Source organism: Penicillium psychrosexuale, assembly GCF_028828465.1.
Source record: "Penicillium psychrosexuale strain IBT 29551 chromosome Unknown utg000005l, whole genome shotgun sequence".
Classification (NCBI taxonomy): Eukaryota; Fungi; Ascomycota; class Eurotiomycetes; order Eurotiales; family Aspergillaceae; genus Penicillium; species Penicillium psychrosexuale.
The window spans coordinates 874,657-901,304 of record NW_026643190.1 but is presented as its reverse complement, the minus strand read 5'-3'; the positions used below and the strand labels follow the sequence as shown (position 1 = coordinate 901,304).

Here is a 26,648-nt window from a genome sequence, read left to right as displayed (position 1 = left end):
CGGGCACTGCAGACTCACGTCTAACAGAAACTGGTTTGGTGTCGAGGGCGGCTGCGTGTCGGGGTGGTCGGTACTACAGACTCACGTCTAGCAGAAACTGAGTTGGTGTCGAGGGTGGCTGCGTGTCGGGGTGGTCGGGCACTGCAGACTCACGTCTAGCAGAAACTGGGTTTGCGTCTGGTCGGCAGGATGGTTGTAGGAGGAAGAAAAGGGAGAAAAGAAGGGGGGGAAGAGTGCCCCTTATATGTTAGCTTGCGGCCTCAGGTAGCACTCGTGGACCAAGGACAGAAAACGGAAGTTTTGAGTTTCACCTTCCCAAAACGTACTAGCAGCTACTTTATTGAAGGTTAAATCCACTGCAACTAGTACTTAGGGTTTATTATCTAACGAGAGAAAGCAAATCATTGATAAGTCAGGACCCCAACCTAGCTGGACCCCCGCGTGCAAACCTTTTTTGCTCTTTGGTTCTCAGATATCGAGGCTCTTTGAAAGTGTAAGGTAGAAGTCCGTGGCCGAATCCGACAGCACGGGTTATCCTGGGGCTAATGCCTCAGGCAGACGTCAAGCCTAAATAAAGCAAGACCCGCCCTTCTCCACTTTCCTTCCCTCCTCCAACCAGTTTCGTCAACCATTTTCATCAAGCATTTTCATCAACACTTTCTTTTCAATATGGAACCTCTTGATGACCAGAACATTTTTTCCGAGTTCGAAGATGAGGAGAGAAGGCAGCTTATCGAGGAGCTGATACGTCAGGACCCTAGACTAGCTGAACTCCCGCGTACAAACTTTTTTACTCTTTGGTTCTCGGATATTGAAGTCCTTCGAGTGTTTGCAAACGTGCTTCAGAGGGGTGATCCCAATTTTAAATGGCGAAAATATCTATTGTCCACCCCCGACCCAAGTGATGTACCTGGAGTCTGTAAGTGCATCATCGTGCATCAGAAAGTGCCTCCATGGTAACAAGACAATAAGCTAACAATTGATATACAAAACAGTCGCATCAAGTAAGCAGGCCAATAAGTCGTCCTCGAAAGGCAAATCTTCCTCCGGATCTAGATTGCCTGTACCAGCTCAAAGCCCCGCGGGCAGGACTCGCTCCATGTCTCCTCGAAAGGGCCAGCCAGGTCTCCGCGAGCGTTCGATTAACACACCACGTACTTCTTGGGATGACCAGCAAAACCCCCTCGGCGAATCGTCAACTGCCGTTCAGCAAAGCCCCTCCCTTGGTCGGGATTTGACTTTGGTTCAGCCAGAAAGACAAAGGCGAGACGACGCTATGAAGAAGAAGGTACGCTGATCGAGAATATTGAGACAGGATAATGCTAACTTCCTTGCCCTTTAGTGCCTGGAGCGAGATAGTAACAGGTGCATCATAACCAAGCGCGATCACCCCGGGATTCAGTGTGCTCATATCATTCCCTACAAATTGAACGGTTCCAGCACCCGGGGTGCAACCTGGGAATGGCTCGAAAACTTCTGGGGTGAGGCTCGCGCCGACAGGTGGAAGGCTGAACTCCTCGGTGGCTCAAATCACCAGATCAATACCGAACAGGTCAAGAACCTGATAACCCTTGCGAGTCAAGAACATAACTACTGGGATAATTGCCTGTGTGCTTTCCGCCACTTGAGAACTTACGAGCAGAACACGAAAATGGACATTGCGTTCCATTGGTTGCCTCTCCGCGGGAGTGAGAAGCGAACCGACATCATCCCCACTATGTCCCATCCATTCCCTAATCAACCCCAAGGATATGCCACATCTCCAGGTGGCAACAGATATTTGTTGCATTGTGAATCTTTGAACCTTATCTCCTCCGGACACATTTTCACCGTGACAACAACAAACCCAGTGACTCATCCACTTCCATCGGAGGAGTTGCTGAAAATGCAGTGGAATCTGAGTCGCATCGCTAGTATGCAAGGAGCGGGTGAAGACGAAGATAGCGACCTTGACTCCGACGGTGATTCCGTCGTTGTGACTTCCAGGTCGAGATCTCCGACCAAGGAGGCTTACACTTTCCCTGAGCAATCGAACCTCGGGTCTCCAGCATGGTCCCCGAGCAAGGGAGCTCGTATGCTCTCTGAGAACGTACCTTTCAGAATGCCGACCCGATCTCCATCACCTTCAAAGGCACGGGATTTACCTGGCATAGATGAATCTGCTACTGAGCATGTTGACTGAAAGCATTCTTCGCTCCGTCGCCCAAGTTGAAAATATGGCTAGATAACGCATTTCTCACATCAATACCGGCCATCCACCAAGGCTGGGGTCTTCTGGAACTACTCCTGTTATTCCAGAAGATCCAATAGCCATAAGCTTGGGCCTCTACGCGGTGCTATTGACTAGTGGCCTTTCCGGTGAAGCCAACGCAAGCTCATTCGTGTGTCCATGACCTAGATAGCTTCTCTTGGAATGTTAACTCTTCCAAAATTACCAACTACTATCATCTTTCGCATATTGTAGATCTTAATGAATTATGACCTATAACATTCCGCTCTGCGCCTAGATATAGGTCAGAAATTGGCCTCATAAGATACGCCGGGGCTCTGCACTGGTATTCCAAGTTATATCAGAGGTGGACCTAACGCACCGGGCTTATAGACAACCGTGTTTTATGGACTGCGTTTCGTCTAAGTAGACATCTCTCGTTTCTCTCTTACTTCTCTCCTAGTTTATATACAATACAAGCGTCAAGCCTTCGGAGTGATAAAACGATAAAATTATAAGCTAATTCACGTTCACTATTTTACGGCTAATTCCGAATACCCGAAAGAAGATATCTAAAGACTAACAAGAAAGACATGACAACCTGAAGCATATAATAGTCAGAGACCCGCTCTTCTCCACTTTTCCTTTCTCCTTCAACAAGAATATGGCATTCTCCAAATGGCAATATATATCTCTTGCATTGCGAAACGCTGAAACCGGACAAACTTTCACCGTGACAACCACGAACCCAGTGACTCGGGGAAGGACCGACCTATGCACCCTCTCGGTGAAACACAACTGACGAAAACATGGCTAAACCAGATGCCGATCGTGAGGCAATGCCATCCGCTCAAATTTCCCCTGGACAATTAAACCTCGGATCTCCAATAGGATCCCCGAGCAAGGGACCCCTGCTCCTCTGTCCTCATCCTCTTTACAAATCTTAACCGCGGAGCTATAGGTCTAAAAATTTGCCCTCATTGGCGCTATGCTGGGACTCCACCGCCACGAAATGGACGACCACCGTAAAATCGGTCAGATGGCCGTGAAGAAGCATGGGACGATTGTCTCCACCCGCCTGACCGACACTCAAGTCGGCCGTCGTAAGGTTCCATACGAGGACCCCAATCCTGCGCCTCTCAAGTACCGACGCCGTAGCTCCGACTTGTACCCCTTCCCTTTTTGCTGTTTTGTTCTCCTTTTCTGCTCTGGTCCGTCTGAGCCCGCATATCCACCTATTTGGTTTTTTAGCACTTAAGCTTATATATATAACATATGCTGTGAGGCGGGATCTAGTTGAAAATACAAAAAGAGCCTCCGGCCCCAGTTTTCTATTCTATTTGTAGAGATATTTATTTGTAGTCAACAAGTGTAAGTAATTGATGTATTTTAATTCGGAAATGTTGCCAGGTACAATTTATATGCACCTTTATTTCCATGAGTCTCTGAAATTCCTCTGCCGTGACAAGGACATTGTATCCTCAATGTACCGGGACTCTATCGTATATAGCATGGAATGGTAAGACAAGAGGATCTCTAGTAATTGCTTGCTGTGCAATTTTGGACTCCTAGGCACAATATGGCTGCTAGATAGTAGGAATCTGAGGGTATAGCAGTGAGTTTATTTGACGCGACTGTTTTGTATATCAATTGTTAGCTTATTGTCTTATTGCCATGAAGGCACTTTCTGATCCACGATGCACTTACAGACTCCAGGTACATCACTTGGGTCGGGGGTGGACAATAGATATTTTCGCCATTTGAAATTGGGATCACCCCTCTGAAGCACGTTTGCAAACACTCGAAGGACTTCAATATCCGAGAACCAAAGAGTAAAAAAGTTTGTACGCGGGAGTTCAGCTAGGTCAGGGTCTTGGCCTATCAACTCCTCAATGAGCTGCTTTCCTCATATTCAAACTCGAGAAATGTTCTTGTCATCAAAAGCTTCCATATTGAAAAGAATACCAAGTGATCTTCCCGAAACGGATGAAAAGGGAAAGTGGAGAATAGCGGGTCTGTCTTGGATCAGCCCTGACGTCTGCCTGAGGCATCCGCCCCACAAAAACCGTTGCCTGGATTCGGCCACGGACATGATCTCCTACTTAACCCGACGCCCGCCCTATCAGCGCATATTGTTGTGTAGTTGGTTCTTTGTTTTCGTGTTATTTGGGCTCGCAGTCCTGGTCTTACACTCAACAAATAAACTCTGTTAATCATGTTCTAGATATTCGTAGGGACAATGTTGGCACGAGCCCGCGAGGGTTCACGTATGGTTCTCTTTCGATACCATAGTCCTCTTGCAGGGGAAAAAAAGAACGCAGAATCTGAGTCCATGAATGGTCGATTCTACCCTCTTTTCATCAGCCAGAATGAAAAGATTGCCAGGTGATCTTGGCGAAACTGTTGGGATGAAGGGAGCTGAAGGAGTGGAGAAGAGCGGGTCTCTGGCTACTACCTGCTTCGGGCAGGGCCAGAACAGCCGATGTTTCTCGTATGTTGTATGGAGTTTTAGGTATCTTCTTTCGGGTATTCGGAATTAGCTGTAAAATAAAGCGGGGGAAACCAGTGGATGGGGATTGGCTTATAATTCGGTCCTCTTATCACTCCGAGAGCTTGACGCTTGTAATGTATATAAAGTAAGAGAGAAGTGAGAGTGAGAGTGAGAGTGAGAGTAAGAGTGAGAGTAAGAGAGAAACGAGAGATGTCTACTTAGACGAAACGGCAGTCCATAAAACACGGTTGTCTATAAGCCCGGTGCGTTAGGTCCACCTCTGATATAACTTGGAATACCAGTGCAGCATTCAGGCCTCAGCCTCATCGACCGATACCGTATCTTATACGGAGTACAGCTAATCATAACTTACTCGGCCGTACAGCGCGGAATGTCACAGATCATAAGATCCAACCCTAACCCTATCACTCGACTACAGGATACAACAGTTCATCGACGAAAGCAGCATTGGTATATTGTAGTTTCAAGAAAATGGACAAAAGAAATAGTTGATAGCATTAGATATTATTACAACCCTTTAGCTGGCCCAACAATAGTCGTAGAGACTTGATATGACGCATAGTGTGAGCGCCCATCTTGCGACTGATCATTCAACGACAATCCATCCGCCGACCCTGGTATTTGATCCAGTCGCGTGAGGGGAAATTCGCTATCCTCCTCATCCATGCCATGCCCCCGTTTTACCGTACTGTTTTTGCTCTGGCTGGTGGGCCCTCCTGTGAACGGTTGCGACGAGTATCCATCATGACTGCCGAACAAGGACGGGAAAGCAGCCTTGAGAATTGGTCGGAGCATGGGTGCGCAAGAATTTCCAATGGCAAGAGCAGGCTCCGTGACACTCCAGAAGGCAGCCCAGATCATCGAGTAAGACAGATCGGTGAAATCAACCGTGGTGAGGACACGGATACGGATGATGGTGATGGAGGAAATACTATGATACTCGTTAGAACTTTGCTTTGCGACGGCGAACCTGGGGGAGGAGAAAGCTTACAAGGCACCCAATCCAAAGATCCCAACCAACCCCATCTTAGTCGCAACCGACATATTCAGGTTCCAGACAAAGCGAACTGGCAACGCCACGATGATCATATCGGTGATCAGGTTAAAGGCTCCAATCGTCGAAAATGCCACGTTCTGATTCGCGCAGTGGCCCGGCAGAGTAGGATTCCAGTTCCTCGCGAAGGGTGTGCAGATCAAGAAAACCTGCAGCATACTCCCAACCCAGTATGCGGCCGAAAAGCCTATACAGGTCCACGTCAGGATGCGGAATTCCCTGGACACAAAGATGCGCAGGTAGAAGGCTAGATAGGAGAATTTCGCCAGGACCATGGCATTGTAGTAGATGATCTGGTAGACCATGAGCATCTTAGCGATCACTACGGCATTCTCCGCGGGAATCTCCGTGATGTGGTATCGCATCCCCACCCGAGCGTAGTGGTAGTGCATTGCGAGCATGCCATATGTGTGGAAAAGCCCTGCAACGCAGAATGCATCATCCCATCCTGCACCGGTTTTTCGGAGTCGACGGGAGACACCACGCAATATCACGAGTAGTGTTGCGATTGCGACGAGGACCGTGTTGGCGATGAGCTGATCGCGCACGATGGGGAAGCCAAAGACATTGTATAACTGCATTTTCCCATTAACTCATCCGTTTTCGGTTTTTGGTGTGTTGTACAACATGTACACTTGGGGCATATATGGTTGCAAAGGGTGAAGGATCTTTAAGAGCCGTGAAGAACTGTCAGTCGGCGGGAAACCAACATTGTCTCCGTCAATTGTACAAAGTACTATGCACTACGGTTTCAAACTAGCCACTCATTGGCCTGACAAGGTGATCAGCAGGAGATTATGGAGCCGTTATGGCGGGCCGTTTTATTTTAACCCAAATTAATTTCCCAGAGTGGACTTGCAGAGAGAATTAAGTGGCTGTCATTGGAACGAATGTCAGCCTAGTTAGGGCCAAGCCAAGCTTGTAAAGACTATTTCTCCTATTATGTGTATGGGCTTCGGCTATTAACAAATAACGGCCTCGGTACACTCCACCCCCGTACACCTCCTTGTTTTTAGGGGCACTAACCTCACTGAGGTAAATAACGTCGGGAACAAGTTACAGAGTATGAGCTAGTAACAGCCACCAAGCCGACGGGATACGAAACCCTAGAAATGCCGCGCGGACTTTTTTATCTGCTGGCAGTCGATTGTCCGACTTTCGATCTTAAATATTTCTATTATTGTCATTTCCCCTCCATACTGGGAAAAGATTCAAGTTTTTTAAACTAGTTGCTTACAACATGGATGACTACGACTATATCATCATCGGCGCTGGAATCGGCGGTCTTGTTCTGGCAAATCGTCTAAGCGAAGATCCCTCCGTCAGTGTCCTGCTCATCGAAGCTGGCGCCAATCGGATGGGAGATCCGCGTATTGATACCCCTGGATTGATGGCTACCATGTATGGTAACCCGGACTTTGACTGGGATTACATGAGTATTCCGCAGGTATGTATGCCCGTCTTAAACATCGCCTTCTCGGACGAAAACCTGATTAATGAAAAGGTCCATGTGAAAAACCGACAGATCGGTCAGCCCCGCGGTCGGGTCGTCGGCGGCTCTTCCGCATTGAATTTTTCCGCTATTGTGTACCCTGCCGCATCGAACTTTGACGCGTGGAAGGCGCTAGGAAATGACGGTTGGGGTGCCAAGGATATGGCCCCCTATCTTCGAAAGTTCCACTCGTATGTCGCACCTAGCGAGGCCACTGCAGAACTACTCGGCACAAGCCGGTACATGCAACTCGATAACCAAGGATCGAATGGTCCTCTTCCTGTAACTTACCCAGATATATATGGGCCATTCCACAAGGCCTGGAATGAGACATTTGCGCAATTGGGCTGGGAAACCGATGCCGATCCTATTAATGGCCACAAACTGGGCGCTTTTACTTCCCCGATAAGCATCGATGTCAAGACGGGTAAAAGAGGGTATGCAGCGGCATACTACTCCCCCGAGGTCGCGGCGCGGCCAAACCTACGACTTCTTGCAGAGACAATGGTCGAGCGAATTGTCCTCTCCCAACAGGAGGGAGATGTCGTTGCCACTGGTGTGCAGGTCAAGACTCAGGACAGTTCATACGAGATCAAGGCAAAGAAAGAAGTGATCGTCTGCGCAGGCAGCCTGAATTCCCCTCAGGTGCTCGAGCTCTCGGGTATCGGCGGTGCAGATCTTCTCCAGACCCACGGCATCCCGGTGATGATCGACAACCCCGCCGTGGGCGAGAATCTTCAAGATCACAGTATCGCGAGCGTCAACTTCGAGATCGCCGATGGCCAAATCTCGGGCGATATCATGCGTGATCCCAACGTCGTACAGGCAGTCATGAAGCTCTATGAGGAGACGCGCGGAGGCCCGCTATCCGGCATACCTCTCAGCATGGCCTATCTCCCGCTGGTGGATGGAACCGGGGTCGTGCCGCAAGAAGAACTCAACGCCCTGCTCTCGAAATACCTCGACAACGACAGCACACCAGCTAACCTGCAAGCGCAATATTCTCAAATCCGCAGGATACTCCTCGACCGGAACGAGAACTCCACGCACTACCTCTTCCTCCCTGCCCAGCTCAACGGGAAACCAGACCAAACAACCATCACCGACGTGCTGGCCAAAGTTCACCCGGAGAACTACATTTCCATCATGGTGCTGCACAACCACCCGTTCTCACGCGGCTCGGTCCACATTGCCTCTGGAAAGAGTGAAGATAAGCCCACCTACGACCCGAACCTGCTCTCCCACCCGCTTGATCTGGAGATCATGGCCCGGCAGTTGCAGTTCATGGGGCGCGTTTCCGAGACTGCTCCACTCTCTGGTCTGCTCAAAGCCGGAAAACGCATGCCTGAGAGTACCATCGATTTGAGGGATCTGGACCATGCGAAGGATGTCGTTCAGGATCTCTTGTTCACGTGTTTCCATCCCGTGGGCTCGTGTGCCATGCTGCCGAAGGAGCTTGGCGGCGTTGTTGATTCTGAGCTGAGGGTTTATGGCACCAAAAACGTGAGGGTTGTTGATGCCAGTATCTTCCCGCTTGAGATTGCTGGAAATATCCAGGCTACTATTTATGCGGTTGCGGAGCACGCGGCGGATTTGATCAAATCCCAGTAGTCGGGCTTGGGGTTTTAAATTGCGTGACAACTAGATATGAGACATTACCTCTAGTTGTAGATACCTCCTGATAGGGACATTTTCATTCCGCAGATTGTATCTAGGCAAATGGAGACTATGGTTTTACAGCGCGAAAGTCTAAATGTTTAACAACAAGCTGAGGCTACGAGGCCGAATGCGGGTGGGCTCAGTACCTCTGTACTGAGTGTTACTAAGTATGGATGATTGATTGGTTAAAGAACTAATGATAGCGACAGAAACTGGGGTTGCACAACCCCTCCTCCGAGGTTTCTCCGCCGCATGGCAGAAGGTTTCCACGGTTAGACTCGGTCGGCTCGGGCCGGTTACTCAATCGATAATCTAAATTAGACAGACAGGTCCAGAAATTGGGGCGGGATTAGAGGACCCATCTTCGGACATAGACTCAGGTGACTTTGATATTGTGAAAAACTATGAAGGAGCAGTTTTATAGGATGTTCTTCAAGCCACTCCCGGGTTTAGTTTCATCCACTCTCCCGATACTAATCGACACTTATCGACGCACTGGATGAATGTGATTCGGATGATGATATGCAACTCATACTCTGATTCTATCACAGCTACAAGATTTAGAGGCTCTGCATGTGCGTGTGTTATTTTCTTGTCCAGGCCTAAATCGCCAATTTCCCAAGAATTATCAACGATCCCCAATGAATACGAAGGATCCTTTTTGAGATTCCCAAAGCAGTGATGATAACATCAGAAAAGCAAGTGTCTAATAGCAACTATCTCATCCCATAGTTGTCTCCCAACCTTTCTCAGGCATAACATCAACCCAATAAGCATATATTTGTTCTTAGAGCACCGACTTTTTGCTGTGTGGATGGACCCCCCCCCCCTTGCCTACCGATTGGTCTGGGAACACTAATTTTCAATAGCTAACTAGTGTGTCCGTGCGATCGTCCGTGTGATTGCTTAATTTTGTCGCTACATACCACATACCGTATACTTGAAGATATCTATTGAGACCTAAAGCATAGCCTCAATGAGGTATCGACACATAGAAATGATACATCTAATGTACCTTCCTGTGCTCGAGAGGATTCTCGGCAAACGAGGCGGGACACAGCTAAAAGCAAATGGTTCATCAATTTTAGCAGGTGATCCAATCGTGGTACTAAGACCCATTCATCTCGCTTGTAAACCTTATTTTATTAGCCTCCCTCGGAGTCTTGTCAATCTCAGACTAATCTCACTACATTCGGTGGAAGTGATCAGAATTTGCCGGTCTTTTTGATCCAAAAACGCACTCAATAGAATCTACTCTATCAGACTCTGATCCTGCCTCTGTCGTATTATCATTGGAGAACTACATAGGCTTTTCTGCAGTATGGTAATAAGATAACCTCATACATTCGGCCGTTAAGATATAGCTCATGCGACATTTATCTGGTTGTTCCTTTCTTTCATTGCCCATCTATGTATATACTCTATCTCTCGGACACTAATGTAGACTTATTGACTCGCATATTATTTTCCCCTGCTATATAAGCTCTTCCACGCTTCCTTCTGCGCTTTCTTCTTCTTTCGCGAATTTCTCCCTTTCCTTTTTTCCAATATGGATTATCCGTACAGGTGCCCTCTGATGTTTATTTTTAGTTATTTGGCTACTCGGACAGCCTTTACTAGCCAGCACGAACACTATACTCGAAGGCTGGCAATTCGATGACAACCCCGATCAACATGGTAGATATGCTTCTCTAGAATCCTCGCCTGCAATTGAGCCGTTCTCTCTGTCGACGTCGTACCACACAGCTATAGTGTAGTTTGAGAAATACCGTTAAGATCTTTCCATGGCTGATAACCGTGCTTTGTCCAGGGGTGGCATGGTTATTTGTTCTGATTTCCATGATGAAGACCGATCGGAGTTCGATATCCTGTAGGGTATTTACAGTTGTCACATTCTCTGGCCGATGTGCAATATTGTGATGCGAGCGGCTTATGTGCTGTCCATAGCCCAATGATATGGTGGGTTTTGAGGGCGTGTGTCGCTAGTATATATATTCTCTCTCACATTGGTAGGGACTGTGGGGAATCTCAAAATCCACAAATGAATTCCCCCACATGTATGATTTGGACTTGTGACAGTATAGTAAATTGAAATGAATATTTATTGATACTAAAATATTTAACCATGCGACTCCTGTAAGGGAAAAAAATAAGTAAGAAAAAGAAAAAGAAAGGAAATGATAAGAGTGGGATTCGAACCCACGCCTCTTGCGAGACCAGGAAACTATTGCTAGTTATGGAGTCAAGGTATACCTTAACCTGGCGCCTTAGACCAACTCGGCCATCTTACCAATTGTTGGAGTGAAGTATCTGAGATTGGTTGACAACCACCTTCTCCTTTCAGGTTCCAGATCAAACGAAAAGTGGCAACTCCAGGCCGGATTTCCTCGGGTGGGGCTTTCCTATTTCAGCTGTGAACTCACAAAGTGGCATGGACATATCGAACTGTACTTTTCAGTCCGCCTGACCTTTCATTTAATCTTCTCCGTACAGGGAAACCCCATGCCATAGCTTATCTTGACCTTGAAAAATCTACCGGGAGCATAACAAATGCCCGAAAGGGGCCAGTGCATCGGCAGAAGAATGTTCTCGGCCCCCGAGATCGGAAGCGGACAGCTCTGACGCAAGGTGCTTTTTATTATTAGCACGGCCACAACTTTCCATGGCTGGGAACAGACTGGTCCACTCCCAAAAGCAAACTAATCAGCTGCCACAGGATTCTTCCATATGGCTCTTTGCAGTCACAGGAAGGTGGGCACCCTTCAGGGGTGGCGGTTTGAGGCCACATGATGTAATATTCGCCCAGGGCATTTTCCAGGATCAGCGGTCAAAACCAGCGGTGACCCTCACAAACTGATATTCAGCCCCAAACATTTCTTTCTTTCTCAAGCTCCCTCTTCCTTCACTCCCTCTAATCACAATGGCACCCCTAAAGCTCAACATCAAGCACTTGGAGCAAATTGCGCAGGCAGGCAATGGGCCAATCCAAATCCCAAAGCACCGTTTCCGCAATAGCTCTGTTAAAGAGGGAATCGTCCACGTTGGTGTGGGTGGCTTCCACAGAGCTCACCTGGCTGTCTATGTCGACCAGTTGATGGAGAAGCATGGTGTTACCGACTACGCAATTTGCGGTGTTGGCTTGCAACCCTTCGATGCTGCCATGCGCGATGTCCTGAGAGAGCAGGACCACCTCTACACCGTCATGGAGCGCTCTGACAAGGGAAGCTTTGCCCACGTTGTTGGATGCATCAATTCCTACCTCTTCGCCCCCGACAATCGCGAAGCTGTCATCGCCAAGATGGCCCACCCTGATACCCATATTGTTTCGCTCACCATCACCGAGAGCGGCTACTACTATAACGAAAACTCCCACGAGCTGCTGAGCAATCACCCCGATATCCAGTTCGACATCAAGTCCGGCAACGAGAACGCCCCGCGCACAACCTTCGGCTTCCTCTACGCGGCCCTCGCACGACGCTACGAACAAGGACTCAAGCCCTTCACCGTCATGTCCTGCGATAACATGCAGAAGAACGGCTCCATCACACGCAACATGCTCGTGTCCTTTGCGCGTTTGCGCAACCCTAAGATCGCGGAGTGGATTTCCGAGAAGGGCGCCTTCCCCAACGCCATGGTCGACCGCATCACACCTCAGACATCAGCCAAGGACAAGGAGGAACTCGCGGAGGACTTTGGAATTCAGGATGCATGGCCCGTCGTCACGGAGCCCTTTATGCAATGGGTTATCGAGGACCAGTTCTGCGACGGCCGCCCAGAATTCGAGAAGGTTGGTGTCCAGGTTGTCAAGAACGTCCACGACGTCGAGCAGTTTGAGATGCACAAGCTCCGTCTGCTCAACGGCAGCCACTCGGCCATCGGCTACCCAGGCCAGATGGCAGGCTTTGAATACGTCCACGAAGTCATGAAGAACCCGAACATGCGCCAGTTGGTGTGGGAGATGATGCAAGAGGAGGTGAAGCCGCTCTTGCCGGATATTCCTGGCGTCAGCATTGACGAGTATTGCAAGACGCTCATGAAGCGTTTCTCCAACTCCAAAATTAAGGATCAGCTGCCCCGAATCTGCCTCAATGCCTCTGGCAAGATCCCACAGTTCATCATGCCGTCGATTGCCGAGGCGATTCGGGAGAGCGAGAAGAAGCAGATCGAATATCCTTTCCGCCGCCTGTGTTTCGTCGCGGCCTCTTGGTTCCTTTATGTCAAAGGTGTCGATGACCACGGCAAGAAGTTCGAGGTTGATGACCCCATGCGCCAAGAGCTCCAGGCTGCTGCTGAGGCCGGCCATGGCGGCCCCGACCAGCTGCTCAACATCAAGATTCTCTTCGGTGACGACTTGCGCGGATGCAAGAGGTTCACGGATGAGATGAAGAAGGCCATGACAGACATCGCCGACAAGGGTGTCTTGGAAACCCTCAAGGTCTACTTCCCTGAGGACGCCAACTAGTCGCTGTTGGTTTGACGAAAAAGTTACAATTGCGTCTGCGAGCGTTGTTTTTACATTTTCTAGCATGCTATCTAAGAAAAAATACACATACAGATAGATGGTAGACAAGACTTGCCTACTACTCCGTATGTACTTGTATATTGAACGGATTTCTTTAATTAGGATGAGTTGTTTTCTGGATTTATTTAGAGAAACGTGCGAATTTCGTTGCCGGGGATATAGCCAGATCTAACCAATGTGAATCTTAATGTTATTACATCCGATATAAAGAGCTCGGGAGCAACTTTCCAAGCCTTGTAGGTGGAGTAGACCGGTGGTCCCGTGGGTCAGATGAGCGTGCTCAATTTTACATTGAAAAGAGAAGTGGACACTTGTAAAAAAGGAAAGTGACGACGTGGTAAAAACTGGAGCATATCATGCGCAGGCCAATGATGGTTCATTCCATGAGCTATCAGAATGAACTCAGTGAGAACATGAAATCATTACATACATGTAGCCAATCAAGAAGTCGATTGTTATCGCGATTAATTCTGACTGGAGGATCTATATATATTGGGATACCTCGGAAGATCTAAACATATTGGTATATGAAACTTGGAAATACAATCTACTCCGACAGGAAGATTTGTTCAAATATTCAACAATGGGATTTTGAAGTATCCGGGATAATAGAACTCCCGCTAGCAGTTTAAAAAAGGAGTATGTATGAACAATGTTACAAAAAAGCATACCTCATAAATCCAACACATAGGTGAATATACAAGGCAGCGAGTACAACGAAAGAAAAATCCAAATCATGAATATGCAAACACAAGTTTACAGCATAACCATGAAGATACCAGAGGCAACGGCAGCGACCGCATAGGCACCCGCCTGCCAGGCACCAATGTGCACAGCGTGGGGAACGGTGCCAGCAGCAATACCAGAGGAGGTAGCACCACTAGTAGAAGAGCCAGAAGAGCCAGAGCCAGAAGCACCAGCAGCAGTGCTAGCAGCAAGACCAGCACTGACAGCGCCAGTACCAGCCGAGCCAGCAGAGCTCATCTGAGTAGCGCAGGAGCCAGAGGCAGAGGTAGACTTCTTGGTGCTAGCGACACCATTGAAGCCACAAGCATCGCTGCCAGCCTTGGCCTTGTTCTTTTGGTAGTAAACGTTCATAGCCCAAGCCAGCTGCTGCTTAGGCGAGCACATGGAGTAAGCGCCGTAAGTGCCAGAAGTGGCGTTGGACTGGACTCCGTCCAAGACACCACTCTGGCCGCCGAGGTAGCTGAAAGTGGTTCCGATCTGCTTGTCGGTGATATCGGAGTTGGGGACACACTCGAGGGAGTTGTACATGCACTCGCAGAGGTCTGCGTTGGGCGAGGGGGGCAGCTTGCTGGCGGCGTTCCAGTCCGAGCCGATGGTGGGACAGCTGCGACCGACGGTGGTGGAGACGGAGTACTTGTCGGAGTTCACGCCGGTCGGGGTGGCCGAGGCCATTTGCTTGGAGAGGTAGCTGAAGTCTGAGAGGGTCGATACGTCGTTGCCGGAGACGGTGACGAGGCCATAATCGTTGGCTTCTTCGTAGTACATGTAGACGATGCCACCGGACCAAACGGGGGTCATCTGGTCGCCGAACAGGACGGGGACGTCGGTGAACTTGCGAGGGCGGATTTCGTTGCAGCCGTACTCGGAGAAGAAGGCGGGGACGGGGTAGTCGGCGAATTCCTTGGTGCGATCGGCGTAGCCGGACTCCTGGTAGCTGGAGTCGCCGCACCACTCGTAGATGTTGTAACCGAAGAAGTCGATGGAGTCGGCAGCTTCGTCACAGACGAGGTAGTTGGTGATGTCTTCACGGACGGTGGCATCGTCGTCAGTGGCGTAGCCAACGCCGAGGGAGCTACGGTAGTTCTTTTGCTTGATGTAGGACTTCATGTCACGGACGGCGGCCTTGACGTAGGCCATGGAGTTGGTGTTGTTGACCTTGTTGGAGACTTCGTTTCCGGCAAAGAAGCCGATGACATTGGGGTACTTGGCGAAGGCATCAACAACCTGGGAGTAGCGAGTGAAGAGATCCGAGTTCCAGGTCGGGTCGTCGGATTGGATGGATTCGCTAGGCGAGGACAGATCGGTGATCAAATAGATACCGGCATCGGCGAGGGCAGTCATACACTCATCGTGGTCTTTGCTGGGGTCGACGGCGTATGTACGGACAACGTTGGTGCGCAATTGGACGAGGTAGGGAATATCACGCTTGCAGGTGTCGATGGCCAGCGGGTCGGTGTAGGTATCCGTGCTGTCAGCACCGTTGCGACCCGTGAAGTTGGGCTGGTAAGCGACACCACGGATGAAGAACTCGGTGCCGTTGTTGGAGTAGAAGAATTTCTTGCCCTTGATCTCAATCGAGGGAATGTCGGCAGCCATGGCCGCTCCCAGAAGGGAGAGACCAGCGATGATAGAGGCCTTCATTGCGCAAAGGAAATTGAAATCCTAAGGAATGTCAGACGGGTACACACACCGTCTTTCGAAATAGCGAATGTAAATAAGTGAAAGAAAGAAAGAATCAGAAATCTACAAGATATGTAGGAAGGGAGGAGAAGAAAAGAGAGACCCTGGAAGGGGGAAGAGGGTCTAAAGGGGGACGCGAATTTATGTGGAGATATCCAGTGCATATCATTTGTACAACGCTGTATTGATTTCTATTTATACCGGATTTTTGGTTTTTGGTAACTCCAGTGGCAGACGTGATTGGCAAGCCAGAGACAAACAAACCTTGGAAGTGGAAGATGTTGATATTTCGTCATTGGCCCCTTCTACTCCCTGCCTCCGCTGTCCCTGCACTGTTTCTCCACTGTGACTCCACTGTCACCCCACTATTTCCTCGGCTAAGCCTTTCCCGTTGAGTCCTTTTGCTTATTTGCCACTTCCCCTGAGACATGTGGAGGCGCTAGTGAGCCCGTGGACGGGCTGATGATGCGCTAAAGACCCTGGGAAGACCCTGACTGGAGGATGGTGTGGGACTTCATTTTCTAGTAATCTATTGGAAAGTCAAATGTTTACAAAATACTCCATCGTTGAACATCTACGGAATACACAGACAATATTGTATAGAAGAGAGATTCAAAGAAGAAAGCTTGTTCATTGCCAAGGGCGATCAATGCAATGACGTCGATTGGAATGAATCTAAGCATCCTTGGCTAAGGCTTGAGCATTGTAATACGTAGCACTTGAAATCGGAAATATCAGGATTAATAAACTGCAATCCCGTCTTAAATTGGTCTAGCCTTGGTAGTGATAGAGTACATGTGTCTCTGAAGGTACGGAGTACTGTACTTCTGGGGCATTTCGGGCTAATATTTGTCTTGAAACCTGTCTCTAATTTATGATACATGTTCTCGGACCGGACAATACTATAATTTACCGTTGTACAGCAGCTAAACATCTCATGTTATGTATATGATACAATTGAGTAACATTCTATTGTTTCATATTAACTAGGGCCAAACTATCGATATCATAACATTTGCAAATTTGATATTCTCTTCTTCTATTTCTCCATACTTTTACTATATAATAATAAGGACAGAGATGCTTGTATAAAAAATACCATGTATCCTCATACTTATACCTAACAAGCCAATGCTCGGGAAATTTGTCTCAGCCCCAACGTCCAGAAAATGTCTCGGACTGATAATGAAGCAAAGAGCCCACCGAGACTCCATACCAAGCGGGATATTAGGCCGCCACAAAGCTTGGTAAAGTAAAATATGCACTCTGTACTCCATAAATGCCCCGAAAGGGAGATGATTGACTTTCTAGTATCCCGTACCTACGGAGTAATATGCTTGGACCCGCTTTTGGCGTGATCTATGATATTCAGGGGTGCATATACCCCTGAACTGCACTGCCTGGTTCTGTCTCGAACCGCATGGTTTGCGTTGCGCTGTATGTTGAGCCATTTCAAAAAGATCCTAGTTGATAATCATCCCCATGTAGGAGAGGGCTGTGCTAACCTAACGGGAGGAAATATTACTGCCTGCTGTGCCGTCAGGCAAAATTCTCTCATTCTAATATTGAAAAGCCAACTCAAATAATCATTTCCTCATCCCTTCTCTAGGCAGACAGAAAAAAAAAAGCTCAACTAGCAGCAGAAAAGCAGGGTTCTCGTCAATGGCATCCTGAATGTTGATGGAGGGATTCGTGGCGTTTTAGATGATAGGACCGATTGTCTCGCAGAGGGATTACTTGAACCACTTGATCGTAACGGCGATGCCCTTGCAGCACCATATGCTATATTATTGGCAATGGTTGCCCAGCCATCCCGGCTAACTGTATATGCGGCAACAGACCATTTGCCAGCATTGCTTAGCCGAACCAGTGCCTATCTGTTAGGACACCCCACACGATAACTACCCTCAAATATTGTTAGTAGGGAACGTTTGGTACGTTATTCCTCGACCTCCAAGAGATTACATACGTATATGTATATAAATGTTGGTCCATGGCAGCTGGCTGACCTTCTGACGAAAATCCAGTGGACCCAAAAACCTCTTCAGTCCCAAGGGTAGGCTTCTTGATGAGTTCTTGTAGTCGGATCGTGTCGATATCGGGAGAATTTGAGAGTTTATGAAGTCGGCCCAACCAGCTTTTCCAAGCCTTCGGATATTCGCCAACGGTTGCATTTTGAGTCTTTATGAAAAAAGAGGGGAAAGGGCTGGTTTCTGATTGCAGGGCACAGAAAGGTCCTCCATGTGCACTACACATCTTGTTTAATACGAATTTTCATATCCGACAAGATCTCCTGAACTCTGGCAGCATTTTCCTTCACCGATACAGCCTCAACCGTGGCTCCATAGTCATTCAACACTGTCGATCCTCCACGCATTATGAAGAAACGGGCTTCAAGGCCAACTACCGTCACGCCATAAACAGGGCTGTTGGGCCGGCGACCACCCCATCTGAGCATATTGTTATAGTTGGTTCTTTGTTTTCGCCCACGCTATGTTATTTGGGCTCGCAGTCCTCCATAAAGCAGTCGATGAGTGTTCGCAATGCGGGAAAAAAGACTGTTGGTTCAAGTAGAAGGTGAAAATCCCGAACTTTTGACTTTCATCACTATTAGTGTTGGCCGACAGCTCAAATAGGACACAACTTTGTTGAGCATACCAGTTCAATATGTACCAGACACCGATAACGCACTCAAAGGCGCTGAGAAATAGACGTCATTCCTCAAGTCCAGAATACTTTTCTTTGCAGGTCGGTATGCTCGGGCAGTACTGTGGCAAAGCTCACATCCCCACAATCTCTAACGGTGAAGGTATCTGACCAAGAGAAGAAGTGTGATCAACCAAAGATGATGATATGAAGTGGATGGAAGATGATGATCTAGCTATTCCATGAAGCTCTTTATATAGCTCCATGCTATAAAGCTACCAGATCAGAAGAAGCATCTAACAGTGAACCCGTCCAAATGCATCAACGACATTTTATAAGCGCCTTCTAAATGATACCCGTTCGTGCAAGTTTAGACTAATCCAGGGAGCAACTTTGATTCATTTGGTTAAACAATGTCAAAGTCACTGAGACGTAAAACCAAGAGAAACTGAGAGTCAGCACGGCCCAAAATGGCTAGCGCGAGGTAGGCAGCAACTATTTTAAGGGCCCTTAAGATGCCGAGAACCCATAGGGCTGAACTTTTTTCTTTTCTGTGAATTTGTACGGCGATGTTTACCATTTGATTTGAGGTTGACTTCATTGACTTCATTAACTTCATTGACTTCCCTTTTACTCTGTCTGACTTTGCTTCTCACTCCCCCTCGCTTCACTTCAGCAACCGCCCGACCGCAGAGCTACAGCACAGACACCAACCAACAAACCGAAAAAGTGACAGCCAACTACGTCGCAACGCAGCTGATTGAGCTGAGTGGTCATGGATATTTCCTCGGGATGACGACAGCCATTACTTTTGGACGAGCCCAAGCCGCCAACATCCGCAGTACCTGCCCGAGCAGGGCCTTGTTGATCATTGATCACGGCCTCATCACGAAGAGGCTGCCTATAACAAATGCCAATATAGACACTGCCTAATGATAGTACTACAATCTATTCTTGGGGGAGCGTGCCTCTCAGAGTATCTCCAAGGCTCCCGGCTGAGAGCACGGGAGCCTGCCCAGGTGGCGCTGCTGAGCGCTTCTACGGGCACCAACCAACAACCCCGAAAACCAAACCTTGACAACCAACACGTGATCGTTCCATTATGCGTCTGGCTTGACCTCGGGACGCAATCAATGACATAGGAAAAGGGGTTGTGGCGTTCAGGCCTGATGTGGAATCAACACGCGAGCTGATTGACCAAACACTGCCAAGAGCGGGTCAAAACCCCCTACACAATTTATGCTGGAGGGAATTTCCCCCAATAAACAGGAGACCCATATCTGCCGCTTTCTGTGCCACGATCGTACCGCTACTTTGTATATCGTCTACTAACATCTGCAGGAATGCCCGAGAAAATTTATCAGATGCTGTGCGACCATGGTATTTGACTACAGAATACCGGCGATCAACCAAGTTTCTGCCAAGTCACCCAAGCACAAAGCTTCCATCGACAAAGCTTTCAGTTCCACCTGGCCAAGGTTTCAAGTGGCGCTGTAGTTTATGACTGCCAGCGCACCAACATCCATGATTTAACGATATCTGACGCAGTCGTGCGCAACAAGAATTTATAAACTGGAATTGAAACACTGACTGGTCCCTTGCCAACTACCAACTATCCATACCAACCAATCTCGCGATCCGAGTTTGTTTTTTTCTAGACGCCAAGATCATAATATTTGCTCCACTATACACACTATACGCACCACTTGTGGCTGTGCCTTTCAACTCTTTTCGAAGTCTGTTCTCCAAAGAAACCCCAGCAAATTGCTACAGACAAATTCTATCCCTTCATTTCTGAGTCACTCCTTTTACTCTTCTTCTCGCTGTAATCGTTTCATAATTGTCATTCGTTTGATCTTTGTTGACTTCCCGCCTACCCCTTGCCTGAGCGCGACTCTCACCGTTCCCCTGTGCGCGTGAATATCCCGGATCCGCCATTCATCATCGTGCTGTGGCTGTATCCTGAGACTCGTCCACATTTCGCGCTTAGATTGCCGTAATCGCTTCAGCTTGTGGATTTGTTGAGCTGTCCATATCTCGAAACCGTTAGCCAGTGCGTGTTCCCCCAGCCAGCCCTTCATAGGCATCCGTCACAGGTCGCAGGTCCAAGCCACAGTTGTGGGGTGTATTCTCCTTGAGGCAAATTCAAGCTCATCAAGCTCATCAAGCTCATCATTAGCCTCTGCTCTGTTCTCTTATATATATCTCTCGCAAGGCCACTCTTACTTACGAATCCATTTCTCTACAGAGCCATATTAAGCCACCATCATCATGCGTAAGTCCAACAGCTATGCATACCCAATCTATCAACTGGCCAGCCATACTAAACATGCCACTAGTCAAAATTCGCAGTAAAGCCCACTTCGCAGCACGGTACGGTCAGAAAAGAGCCAGCCGATCGAACTCTTTGCAGCTCGAGGATGGACTATCCCATTCCCAGACCTTGGGCGAACTCTCAGCAGACCAGCAGCGCCGACGGGAACTCAACGACGGCATTAGCGTCCCAGAGTACTCGAACACATTCCCGCCGGAGTTCGCTGGTAGCGACCATGAAACACACAAGTCCCCGCCTGAACCGTCCATGGCCAGCCAGGACCCAATCAATGTCTCATCGTCACGCGGGCTTGACACCGAGACCGTTGGATCGGCGCAGGCGCGCCAGCGGAAAGGTGGAATCTTGGGCAAGTTCAAGCATCGCCACGATGACGATGAGTGGGAGGACAAGAAGTCGGAGCATCAGACCTACACTTTTGCGTCACAGATAAGGGCTACTCTTTTGAACTCGTGGGTCAATGTTCTTTTGATTGCCGCACCTGTTGGAAGTATGTCTTGCTCCTGCCGCTGATGTATGGAAGTGCACGTGCTAATTATATTCTTGCGCATAGTTATTCTCTATGCTGTTAAAGCCAATTCGATTGCAGTTTTCGTGGTTAACTTCATCGCTATCATGTGAGTGGTTATGCCGCTGGCTAGGACGAGGATATTTTGCTAACAGGCATTTACTAGCCCTCTTGCTGCCATGCTCAGTTTCGCAACTGAAGAAATTGCCCTTCGGTATGCTTCAATCTACCCCATTCTGTTTGGTCTATGCTCATCTCTTCTAGCACGGGTGAAACAATCGGTGGTCTGCTGAATGCCTCGTTTGGGTATGCTTTATATTACCCGCTGTCCTCTTGATAGCATTGTTTCTAACCAACTTAGTAATGCCGTCGAGTTGATCGTTGCAATTATCGCACTGGTCCAACGCAAAACCCTCATCGTGCAGACCTCGCTCATCGGAAGCATTTTGTCCAACCTGCTCCTAGTGCTGGGCATGTGCTTTTTCTTCGGTGGTATCCCTCGCATCGAGCAAAATTTCAATGTCACAGTTGCGCAGACAGCCGCGAGTATGCTCGCATTAGCTGTTAGCAGTTTGATCATCCCTACTGCCTACCACAAGTGGTCTGATCGTTAGTGCATCCAGGACTCGCAAATTGTTACGAGAGCTAACAAGAACTTTGACTATAGTTGACAAAGTAGATGGGACCGCCTCCCTATCTAGAGGTACGTTACTTCCTGGGACTTTCCAGTCCTGCTATCGCTTTACCGATTTTGTTACTCACACCGCACCACAGGCACCAGTGTCCTCCTTCTAATCGTCTACGGCTGCTATCTCTTCTTCCAACTTAAGTCACATGCCGACATTTACAACCGACCCAGCCTGAAGGTCGAACGGCGACACATGAAAGTCGGCGAAGGCGATGCCAGCCGGGGCATTGCCCAGATCGGCAAAATGACCGCCACGCCGTTAGTCGCACACAATCCCGAACAAATGCAGATGGAGGATCCCGACGACGAACCCGAGGAGCCGCAGCTGTCTATTACGACTGCCGTCATCACGCTGATTATCTCCACTGCGTTTGTTGCTGCGTGTGCTGAGTTCATGGTATGCATATGCCTTTCCCCTAGATCTGTTCCGATCTTTTTTATGTGTGATTGCAGTAAGCTCATTAACCTATGCAGGTTGAATCCATCGATGCTTTGACGGCTACCGGTAACATTCGCGAGACGTTCGTCGGATTAATCCTTCTGCCTATCGTTGGTAATGCGGCTGAGCACGTTACTGCGGTGACAGTCGCATGCAAGGATAAGATGGATCTTGCGATTGGTGTCGCCGTCGGATCCAGCATGCAGATTGCGCTGCTTGTGTTGCCGTTGATTGTTGTTCTCGGATGGATCATTGGTGTTGAGGATATGGTATGGAGCCCAAAATTTTAATCTTATCGGGCCTGGCACTAACTTCGACAGACTCTCAACTTCGATGGATTCCAGGTTATTGTACTATTCATGTCTGTTCTTTTGGTAAGTGGATTTGATTCTCGAGAAAGTGGTATCGTACTGACTGTCCTCTCATAGGTCAACTACCTCATCGGTGACGGCAAGTCTCACTGGCTTGAGGGTGTCTTGTTGATGATGATGTATCTGATTATTGCTCTTGCGTCTTGGTATGTTGTCGTTCTATATGGTTGACAAGTACATCTGTCCCTTACTGATTGCGTCTCTAGGTTCTTCGTTTAAACCCTTCACTCATTACAGTCATCGGGCTGGGTCCCCGTTGACGATATGATATATTATAATTTACCATCCTAATCGCGGGGACCTTTTTGGTTATTATCTCTTCTCTATAACATTTTTATTTGGTTTTATTTGGCTTTGGGTTCTATTATGATCGCCCATAATATACCCACTCTCGCGGTGCTTTGCATGTCCGACGCATTTAATTTATTTCCACGATATAAAATTGACCGGTGATTCCATAACAGTCTTCCGCAATAATCCATACCACAAAAAGCAAACTAAATAAATAGCCGGACAAGAGCTATTCACATAACCGCATATGTTGTCAGGCCAAAAAAGCAAAGCTGACTAATTCGGTAACTTTTCCCCGAAGAGTGGGGATGAGCAGCGCTTTCGGGACTGAATCTCCGACAAATTCAGACTCAGCACACAAAATACGCCCGTGGACGAATAAGCAGAGCACAATTATGCCAACAGCACAGTACGGTACGGAGTATGTCCTCCGTACATCCAGGCACGATACTATAGCCATCGGGGAATTACCGGGCTGAACAATCATGCACGGTAAGGCTATCCAAATCCGGACTCGGCAGACTCGGTATCCCCCCGATGTTTCTAACCGAGCCGATGTGGGGAGGCTGGGATTTACAATTGTTCCTGGCTTGTTCTTCGAACCCTTCCCATTTTTACTGCGGAGTTCTCCGTACGGAGGGAGTACATACATAGTAGTCCTGGGATCCCGCATCTGCCCGGGTCTGGCCTGAGGTTTCTTTCGAAGCACCTCGCCGTAAATTACCACATGTAGCTATTATCCTAACTGGTATGTATGTTGTATGTATGTTGTAGAGAATTCCGTACGTCATGATATGATATCGAATAATTAGTACAAACTACCTGCCGAATCAGATGGGGTCGGCAACTGCTCCGCGCCGAGAAGGGACAGGGAGGAAAAGAGGACTTGGTCCCGGACGGAAATTGTTGGGACGAAATGAAATTCAAAGCCACTTTGGCGCTGGAGGCTTCATCATTGCCGATTGGATTGGACGGTAGTCCGGCGGCACGGGATGCCTCGGATAATATGAGAAAGGTTAGGAGTTTCCTTTATTAATCTTGTGACCTGAGAGGCTACTCCATATGTGGGGTAGAGAACCCGGATCGTGAAAGGACTGTGCAGTGGCAGTTAGGGTAGGGTATGCAATGTTAATCCAGTCCTCCGTAGTTACTCCGTTCCGTGTATGTCATGGAACATGTTCAATTTGCCTTTTAGGCTTCCCCACTATTATTCACCGTACGGAGGACAATATAAAAGAACCAAAGGCCGGCAAAATATAGGCAGATGGCCATTGACCCCGAGTTTCTCTTGTAAAGTTACTATACAATATAAGTCCAAGTCTACGTCACTAATAATATATTATAAAAAAAAGAACAGACCCAACTTCTTACCTAATACAAAGTAAATGCGGGGTTATCCGGGGTCCAATGGCTGGCGCCTCGGAGGTTGCGGTCCAATCGCGGTATCGGACGGGGCCGAAATGTGACCGGGGGGAAAAATTCGGTGTATGAACTTTTCCGATGTGTGACGTTCCTGGGCATGTGTATAACCTCGGAACTACACAATTATGGATTTGGCACTCCGCAAGGGACGAAAAATAAAAACATATGATCGCGGATGCAGTCGGCCTCGGACTGTTTGCACTTGTACATGGATGGGATCAAATTGTGGAAGTATAAGGACGGCAGCAGAAATACGGGGCAAGGACAGGTCGAGTCAGGCCAATTCCCCATCCTGTGAAATATGCGTGTTCTTCCGAGGGGATGGCGATTCATTTGACCCTCTGCCGAGCGACCTGATCGCTTCTCCGATTCTTCCACTTTGTGACGGGTGACAAGCGGGGGGAAATACAAACAGCCCACATTGTAGGAATGTCACACGGAGGCGTCGAATACGGGGTGAGAGGTGAAAGGTCATAGCCAACGCCAATCAACGCAAAGGTGACTTTGTGCTTTGAGGATCTAGCATCTCGCTTCTTTGCGGGGAGAGCCCCGACCAGGCACTTGGAGACCGTTGATTGGATGCCATTTCCCCTTCATCCCCAGATTGATGGGCTGCGTGGATGGACGGTCATCCATGTTCTGGGGACGAGGCTATACCCGAGGGATCCAAATGGGCCGAGATACCCCTTGAGAGAGACGAGAAAAACCATGTGGGAGAAAAAACCGCCTTATGGGTCCACTGGTCTTCTGGGCGTCTTGTGGAGTCGCGTTTCGGCTTTTCATTCTTTTCCCATGAACAATTCTTGGTTCTCGCTGTACTCTCCGAGAATAGCCCCCATCTGTGCACACACACAGACTAGGTATGTATATCCGCTTGCCTATTTAGGTGTTCCCGGTGCGGGAAGAGACGGTGTATGGATTTCCCGCCCAGACAAATGCCGATCGGACATCAGCTGCCACGGGGTAGACCTGGTCAATTGCCTAGGCAGAGGCGAATGGTACTTTTGTGCTCCGTGCCCTAGTATAGAGTTCTAGGGCGGCCATGGAACCAGGGTGTACAGCATTGTACGTATGATGCGCCCAAATCCACCGATCCCCCAGGTTTAGGCACTGTGACTGATCCCTCACGGGCCCTAGAAAATGCCGGAAAGTGGCGGAGGAGAATCGGCCGGCGAGTGGACGGGTATTGTCATTCCAGCCAGTCCGGGTGCTTTGGATCTGGATTTGGTCCGGTAGTCAAGACAATGTCCTACTTGACAGGCCAGATTGCCAATTTTTTTTTTTTTTTTTCTTATTTTCGGACCGTGAGCTGAGCCCGAGTCGGGTAGAGATGTGAAATGACGATCATGAGATCAGAGCCTGGTAAGAATGAGGTAGATACCGCTCAGGCCTCAGGTGTTTCCCGTGCCGAGAAGGGGTATATTAGCTAAATATGGGGTTATAACGAGAGAGATGGAATTGGATATGAGTTGTAATTGTTAATAATTAATAGCTAATACTAAAACAATTAAATAGTTATATACTATGTATCTGATATACATGAATCAAATACTTCTCCAGAAACGAACTACATCGGCAGCCGGAAACTGGGGGTCTCCACCTCCACGAAAAGCGCGTCCTTGCATGCTTTTGGCCCTCCGCAATTTCAGCGGCTCTGGTTTGCTCTTTTCTCTCGGCTTTGGGGTTTTTTTTTTCTTTTCACAATTTCCCTTTTTCCCTTCTTTTTTTTTCTGCTCTGACTTTATTTCCCCGGTCGTGACATTCCCCGTTCCCTCCCGACTTGTGTTTCTCCCGGTCCGGTGCCCCGACTCTTTGAGTTTCCCCCACACTCCGCCAATTCCGTTCTTCTTCTCCCTTGGCCCTTTCCCTCTTGCGTTCCCTTTTCGTTTCACATCGATAGGTTGTGATATCTAGTAAGTTGGAAAGCGAGTCCCCCCGGAAAATGCAATATTAACTATGATAGAAGCCGAACGGGTCTGCGCTTAATTCCCCGAGATTCTTCCCCCGCAAAATAACAACGCGTGACCCTGATACCCGTGGTAAATGGGAGAATTGCGATTGATACAAATCGCCTCG

General features: G+C 48.4%; 8 protein-coding genes across 8 annotated transcripts; 5 read left to right on the top strand and 3 right to left on the bottom strand.

Annotated features, from left to right (window-relative positions):
* Positions 1 to 669: 669 nt before the first annotated feature.
* Positions 670 to 2,182, top strand: N7518_009280 (HNH endonuclease signature motif containing protein; the record flags this gene model as incomplete). The annotated part of the gene is made up of 3 exons (XM_057190207.1): positions 670 to 919; positions 996 to 1,288; positions 1,343 to 2,182. The coding sequence occupies 3 exons, from the start codon at positions 670 to 672 to the stop codon at positions 2,180 to 2,182; spliced, it is 1,383 nt and encodes a 460-aa protein (XP_057037863.1).
* A 1,015-nt stretch (positions 2,183 to 3,197) lies between these two features.
* Positions 3,198 to 3,467, top strand: N7518_009279 (uncharacterized protein; the record flags this gene model as incomplete). The annotated part of the gene is made up of 1 exon (XM_057190206.1): positions 3,198 to 3,467. One exon carries the CDS (start codon positions 3,198 to 3,200, stop codon positions 3,465 to 3,467), a length of 270 nt encoding a protein of 89 aa, XP_057037862.1.
* A 1,761-nt stretch (positions 3,468 to 5,228) lies between these two features.
* N7518_009278 (uncharacterized protein) lies at positions 5,229 to 6,356 on the bottom strand (the record flags this gene model as incomplete). The annotated part of the gene is made up of 2 exons (XM_057190205.1): positions 5,229 to 5,691; positions 5,713 to 6,356. 2 exons carry the CDS (start codon positions 6,354 to 6,356, stop codon positions 5,229 to 5,231), a joined length of 1,107 nt encoding a protein of 368 aa, XP_057037861.1.
* Positions 6,357 to 7,015: 659 nt separating this feature from the next.
* Positions 7,016 to 8,878, top strand: N7518_009277 (GMC family oxidoreductase; the record flags this gene model as incomplete). Its single annotated transcript, XM_057190204.1, has 1 exon — positions 7,016 to 8,878. One exon carries the CDS (start codon positions 7,016 to 7,018, stop codon positions 8,876 to 8,878), a length of 1,863 nt encoding a protein of 620 aa, XP_057037860.1.
* Positions 8,879 to 11,846: 2,968 nt separating this feature from the next.
* Positions 11,847 to 13,388, top strand: N7518_009276 (mannitol dehydrogenase family protein; the record flags this gene model as incomplete). The annotated part of the gene is made up of 1 exon (XM_057190203.1): positions 11,847 to 13,388. The coding sequence occupies one exon, from the start codon at positions 11,847 to 11,849 to the stop codon at positions 13,386 to 13,388; it is 1,542 nt and encodes a 513-aa protein (XP_057037859.1).
* An 816-nt stretch (positions 13,389 to 14,204) lies between these two features.
* On the bottom strand, positions 14,205 to 15,836 carry N7518_009275 (glycoside hydrolase family 72 protein; the record flags this gene model as incomplete). Its single annotated transcript, XM_057190202.1, has 1 exon — positions 14,205 to 15,836. The coding sequence occupies one exon, from the start codon at positions 15,834 to 15,836 to the stop codon at positions 14,205 to 14,207; it is 1,632 nt and encodes a 543-aa protein (XP_057037858.1).
* A 2,287-nt stretch (positions 15,837 to 18,123) lies between these two features.
* On the bottom strand, positions 18,124 to 18,333 carry N7518_009274 (uncharacterized protein; the record flags this gene model as incomplete). The annotated part of the gene is made up of 1 exon (XM_057190201.1): positions 18,124 to 18,333. The coding sequence occupies one exon, from the start codon at positions 18,331 to 18,333 to the stop codon at positions 18,124 to 18,126; it is 210 nt and encodes a 69-aa protein (XP_057037857.1).
* Positions 18,334 to 20,792: 2,459 nt separating this feature from the next.
* Positions 20,793 to 23,078, top strand: N7518_009273 (hydrogen/calcium exchanger domain-containing protein; the record flags this gene model as incomplete). Its single annotated transcript, XM_057190200.1, has 12 exons — positions 20,793 to 20,796; positions 20,861 to 21,343; positions 21,407 to 21,470; positions 21,528 to 21,575; positions 21,626 to 21,667; positions 21,723 to 21,970; positions 22,029 to 22,064; positions 22,136 to 22,446; positions 22,524 to 22,757; positions 22,809 to 22,862; positions 22,917 to 23,005; positions 23,066 to 23,078. 12 exons carry the CDS (start codon positions 20,793 to 20,795, stop codon positions 23,076 to 23,078), a joined length of 1,626 nt encoding a protein of 541 aa, XP_057037856.1.
* Positions 23,079 to 26,648: the final 3,570 nt, after the last annotated feature.